Source organism: Anolis sagrei, chromosome 4 (assembly GCF_037176765.1).
Source record: "Anolis sagrei isolate rAnoSag1 chromosome 4, rAnoSag1.mat, whole genome shotgun sequence".
Taxonomy (NCBI): domain Eukaryota; kingdom Metazoa; phylum Chordata; class Lepidosauria; order Squamata; family Dactyloidae; genus Anolis; species Anolis sagrei.
The window spans coordinates 74,103,741-74,130,042 of NC_090024.1; the positions used below are offsets into that span (position 1 = coordinate 74,103,741).

General features: G+C 38.5%; 1 protein-coding gene across 4 annotated transcripts in view; it reads right to left on the reverse strand.

Moving 5' to 3' along the window:
• The window catches only part of ZNF516 (zinc finger protein 516), a 140,621-nt gene that overhangs the window by 48,275 nt on the left and 66,044 nt on the right, over nucleotides 1–26,302 (reverse strand). For all 4 annotated transcript variants that reach the window (XM_060774967.2, XM_060774968.2, XM_060774966.2 and 1 more), the window contains exon 2: nucleotides 16,863–18,857. In XM_060774967.2, the coding sequence (XP_060630950.2) occupies nucleotides 16,863–18,678 (1,816 nt within the window). In that variant the 5' untranslated portion in view covers nucleotides 18,679–18,857. The remainder of the gene's footprint in view (nucleotides 1–16,862; nucleotides 18,858–26,302) is intronic.

The window sequence follows — 26,302 nt, forward strand, 5'->3', positions numbered from 1 at the left end:
ACAGAGTTAACTATTGAAATAATTGATTGCTTGACAGATAAAGACAGATCTAGATGAAACGCAGGCATTTTTTTTTGTATCCAGTCTACAGTTTCCATATTGGAAGTGTGTACTCGAAGTGCCACATTCTTTGCTTGTGTAGAACATGTATCCAATCAAATCCAATGCGCAATTACTATAATGAAAAAGTAACAAAATCTCGTTACTCTTGTTATAGTAACAAAATTTTCACTAACTATATATACATTTTAGAAATGAAACGCCAGCACCACCTTTTGACTTTTGAAACATTTTTTATCGATTGCACATGCCTAGGGTTTTCTCTGCTTTTAAAGTACTGACAAATGTAAGATTTGCACAGAAGAACATATTCAAGGCTATGTTGCACTATAACTCTTGCAAACAATAGTTTTGCCGCACAGCCCTATATATGCCTTTTCAAAAGTAGCAAGTTACCTACATTCAATAGAGCTTATTCCCAAATAAACGAGTAAAATATAGCAGCCTTGAAGTGGAATTCTAAACGAAAGATGTGAATATTTCAAACTGGAGTCAATATGTACAACTAGTAGACAAATTATAGCCCTTCAACTGTGGTTGAACTTGTAACTCCAAAATTCTTCATTATAGAATCATAGAGTTGAAAGAGACCTCATGGGCCATCCAGTCCAACCCCCTGCCAATAAGCAGGAACATTGCAATCAAAGCACCACCAACAGATGGCCATCAACATCTGTTTAAAAGCTTCCAAAGAAGGAGCCTCCACCACACTCCGAGGCAGAGAGTTCCACTGCTGTATGGCTCTCACAGTCCGGAAGTTCTTCCTAATGTTCAGATGGAATCTTCTTTCTTGTAGTTTAAAGCCATTGTTCCGCATCCTAGTCTCCAGGGCAGCAGAAAACAAGCTTGCTTCCTTGTCCCTATGACTTCCTCTCACACATTTATACATGGCTAACATGTTTCCTCTCAGCCTTCTCCTCTTCAAGCTAAACACACCCAGCTCTTCAGGCCGCTCTTCATAGGACTTGTTCTCCAGACCCTTGATCATTAGTTGCCCTCCTCTGGACACATTCCAGTTTGACAATATCTCTTTTCAATTGTGGTGCCCAGAATCGGACATAGTATTCCAGGTGTGGTCTAACCAAGACAGAATAGAGGGGAAACATGATATCCCTGGATCATTGGTCATGCTAGCTAGAGCTGATAGAAGTTATAGTCTAATAACATCTGAAATGGAACACTTTGCCCTTCTCTAGTTTTCATATACAATTATCAGTAAGTAAAATGTGGATTATACCAAGGAAGTATAATGTTTTGTGGAGCGGGGAGAAGGGACAGGGACACGGGACATGAGTTTCTTCTTTCCTAGCAATAATGGAGCCTTACTCAAAGTAAATCCAAATGTCAAAATCTTGTTCAGGTGTACTTGAACATGGACTTTTCATAGAACCATCTCTGCCATGCCTTATTCTCCAATATCCTTGAGTATGTTGAGTTGAATCTGCAGTCTCTAACTTCATCAAAAAATTAAAAGTTGTTACTGACATGAAAAATTATTTGGGGGTTCTAATGAACTTGAATATAACCCGACAGGTTTATTAACAGGACAGATAGGGCAAAGAAGAGATCAAGTTATGGCCAGCACACCTTGTTTCTTACACACTGTTATATTTGGCATAATTTCTGAATTGAAAACTAGAATGTCTCCAACATAAGGAGCAAATCTAGCTGAACTTCATGTATGTAGCACAAGTTTCAAAAACAAAAAAAGAAGAAGGGAGGGAAAGAAAGAAAATAGTTTATAATATTTAATCCATATTTTAACAAACTGAATAGAGTCCACTATAGCAAACAGATCAAACTGACATGTTTCTAGGGGTTCTAAGTAAATCTTAAATACTACATTCAGCTGAGGAAGCACACCTATACAAGGTAACATGTTTGTAAGCTCAGCTGCCTTCCAAACTGGCATTTTGCATTCTGAAAATGGAAGCTGGAAATATCAATTGGTCAATTCTTAGGTCAGACATCAATTAATTTTTCTCTGGGATATTTGACTTTTAAAAAAGAAGGGGGCAGGAAATCTGAACTTTAACTGAACTTTTACAAACAACAACAAAACCCTTATTCCAAACTCCCATGAGCAGCTGGAAAAAGCAAGCAGATCAGACTATTTTTCATAAAGAGACAAAAAGATGGAAGCCTGATGTTTAATTCTCAAAATTTCTTGCAAGTGTGTTTATAGTCATGAGTTGTGAAAGTGTAGTGAAATTCTGTTTTTATTATTATTATTATTATTATTATTATTATTATTATTATTATTATTATTATTATTTGCAACATCCATACATCCTGTATTCATGGAGGATTTGTTTCTGGACGTACTGCAGATAAGCAAAAACACAGATGGTACTGAACCCTATTGAATTAAAGACTTCCAGCAAAAGCATACTATGGAGGTGCACTGGAGAACATAAGATATGCCTAGAGGGGATCTCTAAACATTTTCTAGGTTCTCCAGCACAACTCCATGGTGAACTTCCATACTATAGAATTGTACTAGAGGATCTAGAACAGTGTTTCTCAACCTGGGGGTCAGGACCCCTGAAGGGGTCGCAAGGGGGTGTCAGAGGGGTCGCCAAAGACCATTAGCAAATACAGTATTTTCTGTATTGTCGAAGGCTTTCATGGCCGGAATCACTGGGTTGTTGTAGGTTTTTTCGGGCTATATGGCCATGGTCTGGAGGCATTTTCTCCTGATGTCAAGAGAACGAAACTTGCAGGCAAAACGTCAGGAGAAAATGCCTACAGACCATGGCCATATAGCCCAAAAACCTACAACAACCCACAGTATTTTCTCTTGGTCATGGGGGTTCTGTGTGGGAAGTTTGGCTCAATTCTATCATTGGTGGGGTTCAAGGAGCTTTTTGATTGTAGGTGAACTATAAATCCCAGAAACTATAATTCCCAAATATCAAGGTCTAATTTCCCCAAACTCCACCAGTGTTCACAATTGCGTATATTGAGTATTAGTGCCAAGTTTGGTCCAGATCCATCATTATTTGAATCCACAGTAATCTCTGGATGTAGGTGAACTACAACTCCCAAAGCTCAAGATCAATATCCATCAAACCTTCCAATATTTTCTGTTGGATATGGGAGTTCTGTGTGCCAAGTTTGGTTCAATTCCATCGTTGGTGGAGTTCAGAATGCTCTTTGATTGTAGGTGAACTATAAATTCCAGCAACTACATCTCCCAAATGACAAAATCAACCCAACCCCCCCAACCCCACTGGTATTCAAATTTTGGTGTATTGGGTATTTGTGCCTAATTTAGCCCAGTGTATAAAATACATCCTGCATATCAGATATTTACATTATGATTCATAACAGTAGGCAAATTCCAGTTATGAAGTAGCAACGAAAAAAAAAAGTGTTTGGGGTCACCACAACATGAGGAACTGCATTAAGGGGTCACGGCATTAGGAAGATTGAGAAACACTGATCTAGAAAATGCCCAAAGAGAACATATTTTCTCTGATTTAGGCAAATGAAACTGCAAGTATCAGTCCTCCAGATATGTGGACATTCTGCTTTTTCTTCTGTAATTAGAAACATGTAGCTATACAATGAAGATTCACCATTAATGGGCTGATAGTATACAGAGCATGAAGTCAAAAACTTGCAATATAGCAGATCATTCAACTATTCTAAACTGAAAGTAAAATCTGCTTTGGATGATATTTATTAAAAATGTGAATTGTACCTGACTGACTTGTTCAACCAGTTATCTTTTTTATTTTCAGAGCAGCAAGCAGTAACATTATTTACAGACTGATAAGCAACATCAGCTACTGCCAGTTACATTTTTTCAACTACTGGTAATCATCTTTACTCATTACAATGCCCTTAAATTTTCTAGTCAGTAAATTAAAAATGGCAGTATTTTGAATAGTGACTGAAATCACATTGAAATTGTGGGGAACTGTTACACACTCAGAAGCAGGTGGGTTATGACATTAAAATAATCTTGCAGGGAAGTCAGAATCAGTTTGTGTTGAGTTTTGGAATTCAAAAATATATTATCTAATATTTTCTGCAATAACTAAATGGCACTGAATTTTTTGGCAAGCTGGCAAATTTTGAGGAACAAATACTTCAAGGTGCAGCAAGACAGCATAAAGCTTCATTAGATACCAGAACCACAACACATCATATTCTTTTTATAACAGCAAGGATAGTGTTCTGCCATACCACCACAAAGAAACTGAATGAGGAAGGAACTACACGAAGCTGTTCTATACTGTGTTCATCTAGCCCAGTAATGGCAGTTCTGACTACCTGTACACCAACGTTTCATGAAAGAAAAATAGGACTCATGTGGTCAAATAATACCAGAGTGTGGTCAAGACGACAAACATTATTAATGAGAAAAAACATACAAACTAGGAGAGGATGTGGCAGATTGCTTTTCATTAAGTCTAACAGGAAGAGCAAAATTCTGACTGCTCCTCTACTCTCCGCTGATGCGTTACTTGTATGCAAAATAATTTTGCACTTTGACTTCAGTTCGCAGCCACTGAGGTAAGCTGAGGATAGTGTAAAAATGGGAGGACAAAAGAGAAAGTTGGACATTTTAAAACCTAAAAAAGTGAGAATTAATCAGGAGCATTTGATGGTATGTGAAGGCACAATGGCACACCATCATTTTAGCCCTTCCTGGAGAGATCCCTACCACTTCCTGGTGGGTCTTCTATCCAGTATCAAACAAGTTGGCTGTACAATGGTCGGGGGTTTCAATATAACTTTCTGAGAGGAACAGAAGCCAGATCAAACATTACGTTTTTCTTTTCAGAAGAAGAGTAGGAATTCATATTCTTCCCTTGAAAAAAATGAGATCAGTAATAATATGCAATAAAGCACAGCTGTAGTTCAAGTTTCCAAAGGAAAGATTCACTTTGTCATAAAAATACCATAACCAAACTATTTATGGAGTAATGCTTAGAGACAGTTAATAGATACTGAGATGTGATATGCACACATATGATTAAATAATGTTTCTGTGAGCACAATATATTTCTGGAGTAACTAGTCTTCAGAAATCCAACACCAAGGTAAATTTGAACACTCATGAGGGGTGGGGTGTAGCAAACCTATATACACAGAGACAAAAAAAAAACCCCACAACTTGCACAATTCCTTGAAGAAGCCGGTTGCTTTCAGGTTATCAAGTTCAAACGCTGAAGCACTATCCCTCAAAAGAAGCACAGAGAAAAATATAAAAAGTTAACATGTTTATACTTGCAGCACATTACAAGTCTCATCGAAGGCCCTGTGTTGGAAGACCTGAGCAGAGATGTTAAAAACAGAGTGACGTGGAAGCCTCTTATTCATTGGGTCACCACAAGTCAAAGTCAACTGGATGGCAATTAACAACAAGCACATCCACACTCCTTTTAGCCTGGAAATATGGTGTTAAAGCAACATTGGTGAAGGACTGAGAAATAGCTTTGAATCATCAAAGGATGGTGGTGAACATGCTAAGTGGGGATCAGGAAGCATAGAGGGTTAAGGGAACTTGATAGGATTACATGGAAGTTAAGTTACATAGTAGCACTGGGCATAGCTGTAGAATAACATCTTAAAAACATCTTATTAATGTGCTACATTTTGACAATTTTTATTTACTTCTACAAAATATACTTAACAGTTAGGAGCCCCAAATGACCACAAAAATCTTTCCACCAAATGATCCCCAACTCCTGATATTTTGCAAATGTTATCTACAAACCATCTTCCAACTCTCCTGTTGTAGCATAAATATCCACATTCTGATATATTCTATGTGAGCACTATGCAGAACAGGAACATTGAGTACATGGCTTGACTTGGTTTCACTGCACATTGTACAAGGCACAATATATGCACAAGCCCATATGATGCACAACTGCAATGTGAAATACACAATTATAGCACAGTGTGCAATATACAGCATGCAATGACAAGGCACAGAGAAACATGCTATCTACACAATTCTGTTTCCACCATTGTCAGCAGAATATATCCACTGCCCAATGGAAGACAACAACAGACTTCTTTATTCTGAATGTCTAGATGCAAGCCAGTGAGTAAAAGCTATTCATTCACCCCTTCTTTCCAGAAGGCCGTTAAAGGTGGTTTATACAGTCAGCCCTCCACATTCACTGGGTTTGAGCATAAGACCCCTATGAAACTTTCTTTTTTTAAAAAATCAAATAAAGTAATGTCTATGTTTTGCCCTGAGAGAATTCATAAGTCATCCGGTATGACTTTATGGTCAACTTCCATGGGAAGCTGTTGACAGAATTGTACTGGAAGATCTAGAGATTACTAGAGAAAACATTTTAATAAAATCTGTGAATTATCAAACCCACAAAAGTAAAACCCGCAAATGCGGTGGAATGGCTATATATATATTTGCCATATCTTAGTGATGAATACAATGAGTACATTGGGGTGAGGAGGAACAGCCTACTTAACCAAGGCCTCTCAAATAAAAATTAAATTCATGTGTGTTCAAATGACCACAGTCAGAAACAGCAGGTGGTAAGCACCTAATGCCAGGCAGTAAACAGAAGGCAGAAGATAAATGCAGCCTCTCATTCTGGATTAAGCTGCAAAGATGTGACAGTTGCTATCTTCCTCAGTCAGGTAAGAGGTTTGAACCTAAAGAAGCAGAAAAATATAGCAGACTCAAGAACTTTTAGATCTCAGCTTCAACAGAATAACACAAGATTGAAAGGGCAGGTTAACCCTTAAACAACAACAACAAAATCGGGGGAATTACCTTGCCTTTTGAATCTTGGATTATGATTCAGAATAGAAAATGTTGTATTTTAAAGGGCAAAGCAAGCAACAAGTGAATGGAAACCATTTTTCCCAAGAAACAAGATACTATGCTGTGCTACTCTCTTTTTATTTTAGCTCATAAAGCAAAATTTCATAATTTTGGTTTCATATGCACAACACCTGCATTACAGTAAAAATAATGTGAACTTCATGTAGACCTCAATAGAAAGACAAATTGTTGGTGGTGTTTTCCGTTGGCAATCTTCCCCTAATCAATTTAACACTAATCAGTTATGATGTTACAAACTAAGGATTACGACTTTGCATGGTGGAATAAGCGGAAAGAGCGGGTGGTTGCTAAGAAACAAAAGGTTCTGCCTGTCCAAACAGAAAACACAAAGTTAAATATGAGAATCTAAGAGAAAGAATAAAATTATCCATGACTTCAGTGCTCTTTGTTAAACCTGGCACATTCTTGCATCACTTCATGTTCTGATCTAAAAACACCTGTTTAGTAAAGTCAGAGTTTTATCTTTAGAGAGAATGGAAAATTATTCCCACATTGTAAGAAAACAGATTCTCATTGTGTTTTCCCCCTTTGTGAGGGGATCTTTGTGAAAACAGTGGTATCTTGTGAATGGTTCACTATCGATAAGCATATAGATAAAAGAAACCAAACACTCTTATCTTACAACAGAGGGACCTTAAAATATGAGGCATTCAAATGAGTGGAATATATATCTTTGAGGGTTTCATCCTCCAGTAAATACCACAATTGGTAAAGCTTTCCTATACCACACCTTTTGAAAGATGTAACAGTACAGAGACTTCTAGAGAAGAGAGACACAGTAGCTTTGCACATGACTTGTATTTGCATGAACACACATAAAGAGATAGCTTGGAAATGGAACCCAAGTCTAAATATGACATTTACTTATGTTTCATATACATCTTATACACGTACCTGAAGGTAATTTTATAAATGTTTTATGTTGTGCATGAAAACAACATTTGTGGACATTGAAACATCAGAAAGCATCAATGCTATGACCCCAGCTAGCCACATGGATCATTATGGATTAGGGAGTCATCCACATTTTGTAATTACAGATAAGGGGATATTTTCAACCTGTATTTTAAAATGTTCTTTTTCTCTCTAAACTATGATTATAACCATAAATCTGATTTGTTCACATGTATAACTGTTTAGACATGTTACCTACTCTGACACTCAATGGAACAAACACTAGATTGATTATCTATCTATCTATCTATCTATCTATCTTATTCTGTTTATTAGGTAAAACATTCCTGTTATAAACACTGGCCAGAGAAATGAAATGTCCATTAAATGTATTAATATGTTATTAAGCTTATTTCAGGCTTGTTTTCCTCCTTATTATTTTCTCCATATAACTTAGTCTTGTTTTCCTCCTGGTTTTAGAGAAAAGGTTGGGTAGGGATGATGAGGAGGATGATGCTATGCTAATAAAAATATGTCTAGTTCTGTGAAATCCATGTGGACTAAATAATAAAACAAATTTATTCAGCAGCAATTTTAATAAATGTCTTCTAGTTCAAGATTTGAAAAACATGTATAGAACAAACGCCCTAAGACTTGTCCAAATGTTAAACACATCAACAGCATATCTACAATATCACTCAATTTCCTCTTCTGTTTTAGGAAGTCTCAGAAGCAAGTGTCAAGACTGAACTTTTGCGCATAGAATACAATTCACAAAATGAGTTTGGCAGACAAAGAATACCTACATACTGAAAGATATCTTCAGATATATTTGTTTAAAGGTACATTTTGCAACTTTGACCAAAGACAGCTAAGTTTGATCTTACAGTGTAAGACTGTGTAAACCTTGCACAGAGACTCTACATACATTTTTTTTTCTGATGGGGGATTGACAAGTCCCAGATGTTTCCAGTAGATGCAAAGGAAGAGTTGCCAAGATTAAATATGGATCACCTATCATTCTGCTGATTACATTTTGCCATAATACTAACCTGGAGAAGAACTCCCCTTTCAGGGGGCTCATCTATACTGGCCACTTATAGTGGGGCAATGGTGACAGCAACAGAAAAGATAAAATGATCCAGATGTCACCATTACCAAATGGTTGCTGACATCAACAGAGCCACTGCACAACCAGTGAGAAGAAAGTTGATTCCTCTTCCTTCTCTCTGGTCACAAAGGCACCCCTGCTGATGTCAGCACAGGGACTGTGATGGCCATGAGCTCAGAGGCAATGGCAATATGTGTTTCCTCCCCTGATCTTAAGTTGTGGTAGTTTTACTTTCAGAAGGATTGTGAGAAATTCAAGATACCCCACAAAAGACTTTTTCCAAGTTACATTAGAGATATTGTAGTGTCCCATGCTTACAAGTCTGGAGGGCATATATTGCCTCCAAGCTTAATGCAATGAAAGCAGAACCTTATTGCACTAGTGCTCTGTATTAAATTGTGCAGTTCCTTAATTAAGCATGAAGTCCTCATACTCAAAAGAATCTTGGAGAAAGTAGAAATCACCTGCATCCACTGCCCAACAGCATATCACATGAACTAACACAAATGTTTAACCAGAATTATCCTTTCTTGAAATCTGGTTCGGAGCAATAGCCTATGTGAAAGTCCTTCATTTATTTGAATATTGCTATCATATTACTTCTTGTTTCTTCTCCAGGCTAAACGTACACACTCTCGCCAATCTTTTCTCACGGGACTTGTTTTCCAGACCCCTCCCTATCTTTGTCATCATTATTTGGATAAGTTCCAGTTTGTTGTCGGCCTTTTTAACTGTGGAGACTAGTTGGCACAGTATTCCAAGATGAGGTTTCGTGAAAGCATAACAGTGATGGCTTTACTTCTCATGATATTACACTTCTAACTCAGGCTAGAATTAGCCTTTTCAGCTGATTTGAAGGCACAAACATACAGAGAGAGCTGCAATATTATGCTGCCAAGTCATGTGTAACTTGTGATCTACTAAGCCCCCACTCAGCTTCCTTTAATCCAGTCAAGAGACATTCTACAATATTTCTTTGCAATTTTTGGCACTTTTGTTAATCTGTGAAACCCAAGAAAAGTCCTGGGGCACAAAATTGGCTCCTAGACCCACCAACATTGTCTACCCTTGAGAATAGAAAGAGACATAACTATATGGGTTGACAAGCTCCTTTTATTTATTGTTTTCTGCTTCTCTTCTGTAACCAGGACTTCTGTTCCTCCCATTAACATGATTTGGTAAGTTGAGATAAAAATTAAGTTCTTTCTCTTCCTGGATGTTTGAATATTGTTAACTGATTAATGGCACCCAATATGCATTTTCAATTGCAACTAAATATTCTAGAGGGAGAAGGGGGGGGGGGGAGAGATCAAGGTCAGTTAAAAAAAATACTGCCCAACAGCTGTTAGCACCAGCTGAGGCAGCCTCAAATGGAGTGCAATAAACATCACAATCCCATCTTCTTTATTTCTTTACCAAGACAGAATTCTCTGATTTCTGTACTGTGGCCGTAAGATGGTAATATTATTATGGGGTTATATCAGAGATTCAGAGACAATTTACTTTTTCCTGGACTTACTATGGGATACAGCAGAACTGGCAAATGCAGTTAAATGAGAGAAGGCATAGAAAAATTGAAGTGCTTGGAAATCTTCATTTAACCATATTACTTTTGGGGGCTGGATAGCTTTGCAGCAAAAATAAAGTACAGGAGCTTGCTAATTATGGAGAAGGCCTAACTCCTGAAGCTTTGAGAAGAGAAATTCTCAATGAAGGCATAACAAATTACAGATGTGGGAGCACAGGATCACAAAAACTGTGAGTCGCATAATTCCTAACCCAGGTTCTATCTTCCCACATGTTAGAACGTTTTCCACAATCTCCTTAAACATGTAGAAGTGTTACGGCTGATATATGCAAGAGCATATCAGCAAAAACTCTAGTGGAATCTACATATAATAAAACCATACAATGCTGATGCACCAGTTTCTTTGCTTAGGTCATACGAATGGGTTAAAAAATGGAAATGGAAAGCTTAACAGGGTGTTCAAGCACAAATTCCTTTCTAGTTTTTTTTGCCAGGAACAAACCAGGATTGATTACTAATGTATGAATTCTAGTTGGGTAGGAACAACCCACCAGAAGCCCAAATTCTGACATGATCCAAACCAATGTTTCTTGGTCAGTTTTATGCTGAATTACATTGTCTGTTCACACTCCATGACGGTAACACAGGAATTCTAATTTCTGTATGAACATAAACAAAAGAGAAAAAAGACTTGTATGAACCCATTTTAGAACTTCAAAAAACAAGAAAAGCATTTCTAAAGTAAGAATCATGAAACTGTAGAGGATATAAAGAAATATGCAGCAGCATGTATTTAAAAAATCCATTATTCATACCAGCCAAGAAACAAAAAACTTTTCATATGACCTTCAAACAAGTACAAAAACTATAGAGAAATTTAACAGGAGACACCACACTCAAAATTAGTTTTCCTCTCTACTCTTCCCACTCATATATTACACAGCCCACCTTTTTAAAAAAATGTGATTTGGTGTGCTGATTTAGAAAATTGCATTGGGTAGACCACATCAGCTCTGGTTTCTTAGATATGGTTGTCATGGTTTTCTATAGGCAAGCAGATTAAGACTTATATATGGTATATGTTCTGTATCTCAAAAACTAGAGCTGATAGGAGAAAACTGGTGCCATAATATTTTTTAACACATGTTCTTATATTTTGCAAGAACAAATGTTCTAGAGGAAATTTCTGAGTCAATATTTGGGCACTACTGAGAGCTATGACAGAGATAAGGTTCTGTTGGAGTACCATTGCATTACTGACACAATATTGGATTTAGGTCTGTTAAGTTTAATTATTGAACTCAATAGTTGCAGGTAAAACTAAACCCACATTTACTCAGTCAAGGATTAAACTTTAATATTGAAGTATTCTCCCAATATGTCATCTTAGTTATATGATTAATTTACTTCTGTGTTTTTTACAACATTATTTTTTTTCCTGTTCCTCTGTTGGTTTTATTTTACTCATTTAGTTTTGGGGCCTTCTAACTTTAAAAAATTCCTTCAACTAAGTTTATGAAAAAAGTGGTCTCTTTAACGCTCGGTAAATCCATTCATAATCACTATTTGTGTTTATGCTCTTCTTTTTCAAAATACAAACACAATTTTCTATATTAATCTGTCTTGATATCAAATATTTTAGTTGATTATCGATCTGTTTACTCTATTTGCATTTGAACTGTTCCAACTTACCCTGGGATCTAGCCATGATGCTTAATACAATTTTCCAGATTGTCATAATAATTTGCCATTTTCAAATAAAAACAAATCCCAGTGATAAAGATGGAGGAAAAATGATGATGATGCAATATGAAACTCTGAGGCTTCTTCATTTATAATTGAAGTACAGATACTGAATGTGTATTGCAAGCATGTTTGCAAAGGGCTTCAGATACAGATATCTTTTCAAGTTAGGTTTCAGCTCTTGAAAACTGGGAGCCAGATTTTAGCTTCCCTCTATGTAACATGTGATGAGTTTCTCATTATAGAAAGGGTACATAGTATTGAATTTTCTTTAAGAACTGTGTTACTTCAGCAATCCCCCAACAGCATGCTGACACCCTCAAATTCAAATCATCTGACTCGCACGGGGGGAACTTAAGCAGAAAGCCACTGTTTTGCCGACAAAAAAATATAAACATGTTGTTGGTGAGAAATTACCTTTTCTCAGCATTTGAAAGAGTCTTATAAACAAAGAGAAATCAGTGATGAAAAATGATACAAAAGTAGTCCACCATAGTGTTTTTTCAAATATTTACATTGCTTCTATTTGAAGAATAATTTGTTTCATTTAACCAGAGCCAGACTCTAAGGACTACAGTTATCCTCAGAGATTAATTACATCCTTGGGGTTCTTAGAACATAACTTTTGAAAGCACAAGATCAAAAGGGGTAAAGAAAAAAAAAAGATGAGAAGGCTTTACAGTTATCTCACTGATAACTGTTACCCATTTCAGGTGTTTACCCATCTACTACCCATCACTGAATAAGGGAAAGTATGAGATAAATGACAGCAATATTCAGGTACAAGAGGTAACCAGAATGGAGAAATATATTGAGTCAGAACACATGTGGGAGAATGTACAAAATGTAAAAATTAGCTTTTTTAACCTGAGAGAACATTATCTAGGAATCTTTAGGTCCTCCCATGCAACTCTACAGTCAACTTCCACCAAAAGTTGACCACATAATTCTGCTGGAGGATTTTGAGAGGTATTGTTTCTAGGAATCTCTAGGTCAACTTTAGGCAAATGTTGACTATAGCGTCACCCTGAAGGACCCAGAGAGCTTTCCAAACATTTCATGTTGGTGACATTTAACAGCACAGTAATTCGGTTTAATTTACTAGCAAGTTGAAGGTTAAACCAACCTCTTATAAAATATACAGACACATACATAAATTATAATATATATGAGGCACAACATACCTCATGGAAACCTTCCATTTATACAGCATTTTAAAATATAAATGATTTGTAAGATAATATATTACATTTCCAAGATTTTTGTCATTTCTCATTATATTTGCGTGACACCCCTACACATGGCAGCCAACACACTAATGTGTTATGGCATACAGTTTGGAAAGCTCTGCAATAAAGACTTTATTGATCAAGTCAAATCTGCAAAAGTTAAAGCCACATGTGTAAAGGACCAACTATAGTGCCTGATAGGGTGGACCATGCTGTTTCTCAAGAAACTGATACCCTAAACCCACTGAAATCAATAAAACTTAGCTCAGAATAGCACTTCAATGAAAAGAATAACAATATAGCCCTCTTCAAACATCCTGAATAAAATAAGTATGTGAGGCTGGGGAACACACTCACCCACATGCTCACCACCACTATCACCAAATGTAGAATGCCTTTCTGAAAGGAAAGACACCCTTTGTTTGTGAGGACTCTTAATGCTGACAGCAATGCTGAGTTTTCCATTCCTCCCAAACACAGAAAGCCTCCAGAGAGGCATAATATATAAAAGCAGAGGGAAGTAGGACCAGTGTGCCCCCTTCTCATTTCTCATTTATTTTATTCGGAATGCTTGGGCAGGCTAGTTACATTTGTAACAGTGTGAGTGATGCAGTACGATGCAGACATTACTGGATCCATATATAGAGAGTGTAGCTTATAGTGAAAAATGTAGGAAAGAGATAATGAATTCCTTCTATTTGTTATTCTATTCATTTTCTTCACCAGTGTAGCTTCACTGGGGCGGGGGGAGCACAAAGGAGACAGTTTTGAGGAGCTTCTGGTGAACCCAGAATGCAGAATCTTTCTTCACCTGATTTTGACTGAGAAATTATTCCCACTCATGCTTGAATTGCTCAGCTCATGTTCTGACACTCAGTTCTGCTGCCATCATGTCTACTCAGTCCACGAAGGAACTTGCTTCTGCTTGCATTTCATCCAAGTTTAGCAAAAGAGCGACTAAGATTTCTCAACTACTGTTTATACCTGGCTAATAGCTTGCTTGTACTAGTTAATTAAACAATGTTTTTTTTGTTATCTGCAGTTTGTTTTCCTACTGTGCAAAATGCAAGAAAAGAAGCACATAAGAGGTTTTTCTCCTGGGTTCACACAACACTATATATTACGTTATTTCATCACATAATAACTACACTTTCATTTTCCAGATGGAAAAAATGGAATTTTAGAATTCCTCACATAACAGTCGCACCCTTAGTTAACTCACCCAGGTGAATTAATGAAGGGTGTAACTGCCGTTTTGGCGCTATGGGCTTGACTTGGCTACCAAAAGAGTCAAGCCCCATAGCACCAAAGAAAAGGGGCAGCTGAAGGAGTGAAGCTTCACTTGCCTACACATCTGTCCCCTTTCACTTATCAAGCTTCACTTGATCATTTTAGCTGGTAAATTTTTCATTGTGTAATAGTCACATACCCCTTCTTTTCATCCAAAAAAGGGATTAAGAGTGCAACACCTATACAGTAAAATATGGTATTTTGCATGACCACATTCAGACCATGTGCTGTGGTTTCATTACCAGACTAAGACCCTGGGAGACCAGGGTTTAAATCCCAATTTATTTATTCATTTTCTGGATTTATACTCCACCCTTCTCAACCCTGTAGGGGACGCACGGCGACTTACATATATAGGCAACAATTAGAAGCCAAAACACACATAATGAAAACATAAGCATGAAAACGATCATTAAAACATAATAAAACCTTAAAACCAATTATTTACAATCACCCAATCCAAAAGACCAGATGGGAAAGGGGAAAGCTGGAAGCTCCAAGATGATGACTGTAAACCATGGAGGTGGAAACCAAGAACACCATGCGTTGTTGAAGGCTTTCATGACCGGAATCATGCTGTGAGTTGCTGTGAGTTTTCTAGGCTGTACAGCCGTGCTCCAGAAGCACTTCCTCCTGATGTCTTGCCCAGATCCATGATTCAACTGTGGAAACCCACTTGATGATCTTGGGTAAGTCACACCCTCTCACTTCAAAGGTAGCCAGTAGCAAATCCCATTTGAACAAATTTTGCAAAACAAAGCCCAGTAACTGCAGTCCACTTTAAGGTGTTTATGGATCAGAAATTATTTGAGGGCACACAATAATAATAATGTTGCAGTGTATCGTAGAAATCATTGTGAAATCTGGTGATGAAACCAATAGTTGTAGCTGTGATGCAAAAGAATGCTACAAGTACATGACAATAATTGCAGAAACACAGTTGTATCCCAGCACTAGACATATTTGCAAGTTTGATTTTTGCAGATTTGATTATTTGCAGATTTGGTTAAAATGTTCTCTCTAGGTATCTCTATGACCTCCAACAATGGAAAGGTATGATGAGACCCTTCCGTTCATCATACAGCAGGGATGTCCCCTCAGGAAGATAGGGCAGAATACAAATACATTTATTGATTGTTTATGCGATGTTGCCCACAGACTTCATGCAAACCCTGAACAGAATTTCTCTGGCTACCCAAAAACCACAGTGCTCCCCCAAATCTCCCAATTTGGTGATTTTCAAGTGATTTGGATTCCAAAATTGCTGATAGCATACTCTGAACACTCGTAAACATGGCAATTTTCTTCCCCACTCCCTAATAAATGGTTCCATGATTCTATGAACACTCCAAATCCCTTGCTGGAAAAAAACACACTGAAAATGTTTGCAGTGGAATATATATGGGAACTAGAAGAGTTCACTCCACTACTCCACTCATGCACTACTGCTGCATGCTGGGAAGGAGAAATGAAAATTCTCCCCACTTGCTATGCAACTGCCTATCCTTGCTCTACAGCAATGATCCTCAAGCTCTAGTCCACCAGGTGTCTTGGACTTCAACTCCCAAAAGCCTCAGCTACCTTGGTCAATGATCACAGATTCTGATAACTGAAGTCCAAAACACCTTGAAGATCAGAGTTTGGGAAACACTGATCTGGTCCTAAGATCGCTGGACTGAGATTTGAGATACGTAGGTTCAAGATCCCCATACAGCCATGAAACTCACTGGCTGACCTTGGCCCAGTCACAGTCTCTTAACCACTTGTAAGAATAAAGTAAGTATGAGAAAACCATGCATAAAATCTTGATCTTAGGGGAAGAAAGGTGAGACCTGAATCTAGCCAACAACCAAATCTACAACAGGTGCTCTGGCTTTAACTGGCACTGAAAAAATGAAATTGGAATCAAATACGGATACTTTTTCAAACTGATTTCAACATGCCTGAGGCACAACTAATTTAGTGTTCATCCTATAAGTGATCCAAAAACTTTTGAGAAAGTCATAGATATTGTAGAATTCATATGTGGTATTGAGAATTTCCCTTAGCTTTAAGACTTTGGACAAAGCCCATCAATAAGCCTTATTAGGAAAAAGTTTTGTTTACCAAAAAAGAAAAGAAGGGAAGACAGTGAAATAGGAAATGAAGAAAATGTTTGTAGATACTTACATGGTGATGGCTCATGTTCCTCTGAACTGTATTCAGGTCCCTCCTCCCCTACTCCAGAAGTGACTGAATCTTCGGGTGCAGAAGCAGAACTTGGTGTGCTTGGCCCACTGACAGATCCTGAATCACCATCCTCGCTGTTTGAGCCATATTGATCCCGCTGAGCTGTTGTCCCACCTTCAGTGAAGCTTCTGCGTTCTTTCCTGTGCACACGGGAATGAAGCACCATTTGGTGATAGGTGCGGAAAATCTTCCCACATTCAAAGCACTCAGTGGACTTGTTCTGTGATGCCCTTCTGCTTTGCCGTGAAGAAGGTCTGTATTCTAAATCATCTTGGCCAAGGTTACAGCTGTCTCCTGACTGCATACTATTGCTTTTCTCTGAACGTCCACTGGCACAGTTCTTCTTCTTCGGATTACTTGAAGAGCTGGATGAGTCCTGCTCTTGCTTGCGCTTCTCTTGGCTGACTAGTATATATTCCCTTCTGTCTCGGTCGTAAGTGACATCTGCATCAGCCAGGATTTCATCCCATCCAAAATATTTCACATACTCAGAAGGCTCTGCAACTTTTCCTTTGGTAGCTAGGTGCCAAGCCTGGTAACTATTAACAGGATCAAGCTCAGCTACCCTCTTCCCTGACTGGGGCCTTGGAATGCCATCTACTCCTACAGATGGCCTCAAGTTCAAATACTGGAGGAAAAACTGCTTTGCTATACATGGGTCAAGATCTCCATCCACTAGCTTCTCAGCTCTAGGATCGCCATGGGCTCCTGGAGATCTACAATGTACAGAATTATGTGCTTTTAGGCTTTCCATGTTTGTAAACAGATTTCCACACTTGGTACACACTTCATACAGGGACAAACCAGCCACAATCATCTCTTCTTGAATGACATCATTAATTGTGGCCATAGGCTCTAGTTCATTTTTTGGCTTGTTTTTGCTCCCAGATTTAGGGCCATGGGATTTCATGTGGTTTTTGAGGAACCAGGGCTCTTTAAATTTCCTGCCACAAATATGGCACCCATGGTCAAATGACCCCCGGTGTTTCTTCATGTGAGCCTTGAGAAACCATGTTTGACTGAAGGCCTGTCCACAGACCTCACATGGAAACTCTCCTGCACTTGACTCACTCTTGCTATTCTCAGCATGCACTTTCCCATTGGGAATTTGAGTGGTAATGTGGTCCCGTTCTATATGGTTTAGCAGTGTCTCCTGTTTTAGGGTCATGTAGTTGCACAGTCTACATTTGAAAGGCTTGTGGACCTGATGAATGTGCTGTTCCAATTCCTTTTTCTCTTCAAATTTGTTTTTGCAAAAGGTGCACTGGAAAATACATAACTTACCCTCCTCCCCAACCTGAGCCTCTGCCCCTGTTTCTTTCTTGCTACTTCTGAGCAAGATCTTGCCATCTTCTATGGGTGTGGCTCCATTCAGTATCTTGTTGCAGGCAGAAGTGCTTTTAGTTGGGCTGGTACAACCATCGAGGCCTTCAGAGACAGTGGTCTCACTAAGCTGTGCCTCCCCACCCATCTCCACTTCGCTCTCCTGGCTGATGGTGCCAGTTCTGTGACTCCGGATGTGGATCTTCAAGTTGCCCTTCTGCGAAGCTCGGTGGTCACAATAAGGGCACTTGTATGGCTTCTCCCCTGTGTGCTTCCTCATGTGCTGTGAGAGGGAGCTCTGGAAAGGAAAACTTTTGCCACAGATGCAACAGCTGTGTAAGATACCCCCATCTGCGTCCATGTCGTTATTATGCATTTTGTGAGGACTGGAGGGTCTTCGCAGTTCCATGTTAGGACTTGTAGTACAGTCCATTTGTACTATAGCCACATCAGTCCAAATGTTCAAAATAAGTCTGTTTGGGCGAGGAAACTAGGAGTTTCTGCTGATTGAGACTTTACGTCTTCATTCTTTTTTCTGGGTTTTACCTCCACCAGAAGGCATTTGGGTTACAAGCATTCACTGCTGCTTTTGAGTGAGATGGCAAAAGGAACCTGGAACCAAAACAAAGAATACAACAGAGTATTAAAAAAACATTCTTTTCGCTTAAGAAAAAACTTTATTTTTATCACTCACATTAAGTCTCTATCAAGATTATATTTTTATCTGCACCAAATGGTTAATTTATACTGTGTTGTCTCTGAAATTGAAGTCTATATATTCATAAAATTGTTATGCTCAGGAAACTTTATACATACTTCTGGAACAGTAATGTACATGGGAAACAGCATGTGTGCGCCTGTCATTTGTTTTTACTAAAAACAAAAATATGTCTTAAAAAATCCAACTTCATTTTTTCCTTTCCAAACCAAAAAGGGTCTCATTTCAAGTGAGCACTTCAACTGAATGTCATTTCAAGTGAATAAGCCATTTCTTAAAGAAGCTGTAACATTTTAAGTCTGTGGTTTTATAAACATCTATAATTTCATGAAAAACAGTCCAACTGTTGTTTGCTTAAAGATAAAGGGCTTTTGTAGCGTAAGTACTGCACTCCGTCCTTGTTGAAAATGGCATCTAAGGCCTAGCTGTCACTAGTAAATGAAACATCATATTTGTATATAAGAGAAATACAACAAGGTAACTACATAAGTTTTCTAAATAGGCCAATTAAACTGGCAGTCGAACTAATACTGTGCTTAGATAACTGCTAATGCAGACATCGACATCCTTGCTAATGCAAGCAGGATTAGGTGTTGTATTCACAGTGAATGAGCTAAACTAAATTAGGTGAAATCCTGCCACATTAAAATCAGTGGGGGATAGTGTTATAATTGAATTCAACAGAGGCAGCATTTTACATTTTCTTCTGCAGCAAACATTTGGCTTTCACAGGGCTCACACAAGATACAAATTGGCACACACTTAGGCTGTTTAAATCCCACTGCAAAGAATTGAGACACTTTACGTCTAGCAGAAACATGATTTCCACTATTTGACAAGTACAATCATGTTCAGCAAAGTTATAGAAGACTGTTTTGAGTTTGTCTCTGTTCTGTTTTTGAAGATGAAAGCAGCTTTTTGCTTAGTTGACTCTCTGAAGAATCCTTGGGCCCCCAGGTATACCATCTGCATGCTGAATGCTTAAGAGGGAGAATTCCCATTTCTGTTTTAAGATAAAACTATTTTCCTGCCCCATTCAACCACTCTCACTAAGAAAATAAAAAAGGGTTATGGTAGTTAGTTAGCAAAAAAATCTCTAAGTGTTCTGAAGCAATAGTTCCCAAGCAGAAAGCAAGAATGTGTCAACAGTGAGGAACTCCCAAGTTCTGAGAAAACATCTAGGAAAAACAACATTATTTGCAAATATTGTTTTGAATGTATAGTTGAAGGCTTTCATGGCTGGAATCACTGGGTTGTTGCAGGTCTTTTGGGCTGTATGGAAACATTCTTTCCTGACGTTTCACCTGCATCTGTGGGAAGCATCCTCAAAGGTTGTGGGCCACCTATTCACACCTAGCTCCAACAGACAAGAGTTCTTTCTCCCACCCTGGACCTTTCACAGATATATAAACCCAATTTTCCTAGTTTCCAACAAATCTCACAACCTCTGAAGATGCTTGCCACAGATGCAGGCGAAACGTCAGCAGAGAATGTTTCTAGAACATGGCCATATAGCTCAAAAAACCTAAAACAACCCATTATTTTGAACAACAGCTCTCAACATCCCCAGCTAACATAGCCATTGGATGCCCGAGAGTTCTGAAAGTCACAACCCAAGAGGATAACATTTTCAAGCTCTGCTCTTTAGCTAATATTAAAATGGTATTATGATTAAGTATGCGCTTCATACTTCAATTTTATGCCACTGAACAGAGGTCAACAATGAGACTTGACTTCAGCCTATAGTGATAACCATTACTTATGTGGCAGAATGTTATCACCATAGTGCATTTAATTAATTTGCTTTAAATGGCATTGTATAATGTAAGCCTTTGTGCTACGCCCAGTTCTGAACAATTAAGTGTCCTGAATTGGCTAGGCAGTCTCGATTAATCCTCTGTTGTCCCACTTTTTCAGCAGTTTTTAAAACATCCCTGTTTCCCACCCTTCCTCTCACATTCCCCTTTGTCCTCAGATTACTTCAGTTGCTGTAAACTGAGTTCAAAATGCAAATAAACTTTGCATTCAGTTAGGGCAGAGAGGAAAAGAGGGGATGGAATATTACTGAGAACTTAAATGTCTGCCTTAATATCTGTAAACCAAGAAAGAGACCCCTGAAAGAAGGGGGAACACTGATTTGCAATTCGGGGAGATGGCCCTTTAAGGAAGGGACATGGAGCTCAAGAAACCTTAACTGGATAGAGCAACTAATAATGCTTAATTACTTTTTTCTGGACTTCAACTCCTCAAATTGCACAGTCAGGATGAATGTATCCCTATTTCAACCATTCCTGGAGCAAGTTCTATACTTGGACCTTTCCACAATACAGCAGGAATAGGGTTCATTCCACTCTCTGAGGCCCTGATGCAGACACAGTAACAGCAACTGTCTTATTTTGAAAACTGTCCTGCTCTCTAGCCTTTATTCTTTTGACTATCGGCCATACTGAGTACATTTTTAATAGTATCTATCAAAGTGAGCTACAGAGCATTTTCCCAGCTAATGAATTAGCTGACATTTATCAAAGAATATGGAATAACCTTAACTTTATATAAAAATGATTTAGTAGCAGGCACACTGAGTATGCCCAGTATTCCCCTGTGCCATTAAACAGCTTCCAGATGTGTTGGACTACTATTCCTACCAGTTCACCCAGCACAGCTCTCGTTCGCTGAGAAGGATGATAGAACACTGATAGTGAACACCAACACCAAATTTATCAGTTTTACACATACTATATTCTCAGGATTTGGGAAACTAAATCTTGCAGAATTGAGGTGGTGAAGGCCAAAAAGAAACATTTCTAGGATTTCATTATCCTTAGCTATGAACGTTTTAAGAATCTAGGCATTCATTCACCATCACCTTCTGAAACAGATCACCTTGAAATCATAATGAAGGCTGTGAGCAGGGTGGATTTACTAAAGCAGTGAGTTTAAAAATAAACTTTCCATTTCAGTAGGAGACTTCCAAGGTTTGCAACAGCAATGTCCTTATCCCACAACGGGAACAATTACATGTTCTTGACAAGATCGCTGTCTTATATTCTTTCCCTTGGACAAATGTCTAAAAAATTGAACCCCTGATCCTATGCATGCACGTTTGGTAATACTTAAATGTGACGCCTTCAAGGCCACCCAGCGAGTCTACGGGCTGCTTGAGAATTTGATCCTGGCCTTGTTGTTCCATTTCCAAAGCATTTATTGCAGCGTTCCTATTCTAAATTTTAAAAAAACAAACTCTGCACACTTTCAGGGAATGAAAATTGGATGCAAAACTAAAACTCCTACGTGTGGAATGATAAGCGTTTGATTCCCTGCTCTGGCAAATATCCACCAGAAATGCTTTTCTTTGCTCCTTTTATGGATAACTTCATTCACCTTTAGGAGTGCACTTACTTCCAAAGACAACAACACCACTCTGTAATTCTGGAGCCACTAATGCACAGGAGCAGGAAAACGAAGGGGAAGGGCTGCTTGTCTTTAAATAGCAAGCATATCCTTGAATTCACAGGAAATCCTAGCAGTCTGCGTCCTTCAAAGTAAACACAGGCACTAGGAAAAAGTCAGCATGACTTTGCCTTGATTTTTTCCCCTCTAACAAGCCAGTGAAACTAAATTCCATTGGGATTTTTTGGGATTTTTTTTGTAAATCCAAGGCAGAAAAAAAGCCTGTGTTCATGATCAACAAAACAGGATTTGTTGTTTCTATCCAAAATTAAAGGAGGTGTTACCGAAATCAGGGAGAGGAAAAGAGAAAAGAGGAAGAGACAAACGCTTTGAAAACAAAACATGGCAAGGACCAAAGATAAGTAAAACACTCATTAAAAACAGCTTGCTTCGGTTTGAAAGGTTACAGCAGACGCCTGTTTTATTTTGCTGTAAATAGAGATTTGCACTTTTTAATATTCTGGGGTTGGGCCAGTGGTTTGAATGTTAAACTTTGTGGAGAGATCAGTTCAAAAACTCCACTGAGCCATCAGACTCACTGAGCCTTGAGATGCACCTACACTATACAGGGTTAGTCAAAATGAATAGGCCAATTCGGGTACAATTAATTTTCTTATTGGCCTATTCATTTTGACTAACCCTGTATAATTAATGTAATTTGACATCAATTTAATTGCCATAGTCCAAGACTATCCTGGTAGGTATAGTTTTACAAGATCTTTAGTTTTTCCTGGTAAATAGTGCTGGTGCCTCACAAAACTACACATTTCATGATCCTATAGCAATGAGTTAAAGTGTGTTGGACTGCATTAATTCTAGAGATGCATCCTCGGATCAGTCACTCATTCATATTCAGCCAAACTATCACAAGAGATTTTAATGCAGAAGAAGTGAAGAGACAACCATAAACTCATTGGATGGCAAGCAGGATAGAAACAAAATAGAAGAATAATATTCAAACACTGCAAAATTAATACATTATTATTATTATTATTATTATTATTATTATTTACAGAAATGAACATGTCAAGCTACTCTGGGACTTCTGAATTCAGACTGACAGAGTTTTGGAGCACAATACTCCTGACCTCACCATCATGTTAAAAAACCAAGTATGGATTGTCGATGTTGCAATCCCAGGCAATAGCAGGATTGAGGAGAAACAACTGGAAAAGCTGACACAATACAAGGATTTAAAGATCGAACTGCAAAGACTCTGGCGCAAGCCTGTCAAGGTGGTCCCAGTGGTGATCGGCACCCTGGGTACAGTGCCTAAAGACCTTGGCCTGCACTTAAACACAATCAGCGCTGACAAAATTACCATCTATCAGCTGCAAAACACCACCTTACTGGGATCTGCATGCATTATTTGCCAATACATCACATAGTCCTCGACACTTGGGAAGTGTCCAGCAACAACCAGCAGTGTGATTTTGTTTGCTGTGGACTAATCTTGCTTTGTTTCAAATAATAATAATAATAAGAAGAAGAAGAAGAAGAAGAAGAAGAAGAAGAAGAAGAAGAAGAAGAAGAAGAAGAAGAAACAACTTCTCAAAGTACAGCAGACAAAAAACCAGTACAAGAAAGCTTCACTACAAACCAGAGCTGACAGCTGGCACAACAAAGCACTGCATGTGCAGTTCCTTGACAAAATTGAAGGAAAAGTTGACAAGGAGAAGACCTGGTTATGGCTTACAAATGGAACACTGAAGAAGGAGACAGAAGGCCTGATTCTTGCAGCCCAGGAGCAAGCCATCAGAACCAATGCAATTAAGGCCAGGATCGAAAAATCAGCTGATGACCCAAAATGCAGACTGTGCAAGGAAGCTGATGAAACCATTGATCACATCCTCAGCAAAATAATAATAATAATAATAATAATAATAATAATAATAATAATCTTTATTCATACCCTGCCATCATCTCCCCGAAAGGACTTGGGGTGGCTAACATGAGGCCAAGCCCAGGTAATTACAAAAGGCAAAATAAAATACATACAAGTGGACAGTAATAGCTCCAGGAGAGCTTGGCTAGTTGATTTGTTTTCTCTTTCTCTCTGATCTGATTATGACAAACAGCACTAGAGACAATGGATCCCACAAAAAGACGTCACACAACAAGAACACCTGCACTGAACGTGTCACAACACCCTGATGAAGGGAAACCTACAGCAAGGGGAAGGTCCTCATAAAGAGCAAGTGAAAAGGCAGAGAGGTCCATAACACAAGACAGAGAACACTTTGGAAAGCAATTCTGTGAAGAGCTTATTCTTCTTGCGCACTTTGACAAGGCTTGTCGAAAGAAACGGGCCCGTCTCCCACTCAGTACATATTTTGTGCTTCAGTATAGTGGCCATGCTTGTCCTCCCAGAGACAAAGAAATGTATTTTATGGGTTACACTGTAGCACTATAAGGAACGAATTAAAATACATCATTAACATCCTGGTTCAGCTTATCTTACCACCGAAACAAAGGGGCCATTCTCTGGACAACTGGGAGGGAGGGAAGGGGAGGGGGAACCCATGACAACAATGAAGGGCTCCCAGCCCCTAAAAAACCGTTCTGTTACAAGATCAACAATTATCAGCTTATATTCTGCAGCTTTGGATCCCAAAGAGCTGCATGAAGCGATGCATTCTCTAATGGAAGAGTGAGTACCATTGATGACAGAGCCTTGGGGCCTCTGCTGTTCTCAGACCAATCAATAATCCATTATGTCCAAACTACATTTCCACTCTAATATGAAGAATAAAAGGACAGCCCGTATTAGGAATTATTCCATGGACAGAAGATAATAATAATCAATGATACAGAACACACAAAATCACAAGACTGAGATGACTGGTCATACATAAAGCGTTGAAAAAACTATTTACAGTGTCCCCTTTCCATCCTCTTTTTGTCTCAAGAACATTTCTGGGTCTGTGTGTGTTTTGCAAAATGTCCTGGATGCATGAGAATATACGATCACAATTCCCCCACAGGCAAATGAAATGCTACGTCCCCAATTAGCGTCTTGTTCATATAACTGCAGAAGAGACACTGCACCTTTCAAAGTAGTTAAAGCAAGAGGATGATTCTCTTCAAGGCTCTTCATTTTCACTACATAAAGAAAACATTTCAAATGACATATCCAATTCTTATTAGCAATGTAAATGAATCAGCATCATATCATATAATCTCACTGAATGGGATATTTATACAGGGCACAACCAATAACAAACAATGCCTCTGATCCTGTCATATATGTTTCAAATAGTCATTTGTGTGGATGTAAATTGCTAATCTATTTTTTGCAATATGGTATTGTTTATCAATGTACTTAGTAATCAAATTGTCTTTTGTGTGGATGCAAAGTGCTAATCTATTTTGCCATATGTTTATTGTGTATCAGTATACTTGGTAATCAATAGGAATGATTTAGATGGATAAGAGAGTAAAATCTTACCGATCCAATGCATATTATTAATACACAGTGGCATTAGTTTAACTCCTTGTAAGATGAAGATCAGTACCTTATATGACCTTATAGTTAGAGGGATCTTCTTTTGTGGACCATCAGTCAGGGTAACATGCTGTCATAGGATGTGAGAAGGCCTTATCTGCCGTGGCATCCCAGTTATGGAATATTAGGTAAAGGTAACGGTTTCCCCCTGACATAAAGTTCAATTGTGTCTGACTCTGGAGTGTGGTGCTCATCTCCATTTCTAAGCCGAAGTCATGTGGCTGGCATGACTGCATGGACCGCTGTTACCTTCTTGTCAGAGCAGTACCTATTGATCTACTCACATTTGCATGTTTTTGAACTGCTAGGTTGGCAGAAGCTGGGCCTGACAGCGGAAGTCCACGCTGCTCCCTGGATTCGAACCTGCAACCTTTCGGTCAACAA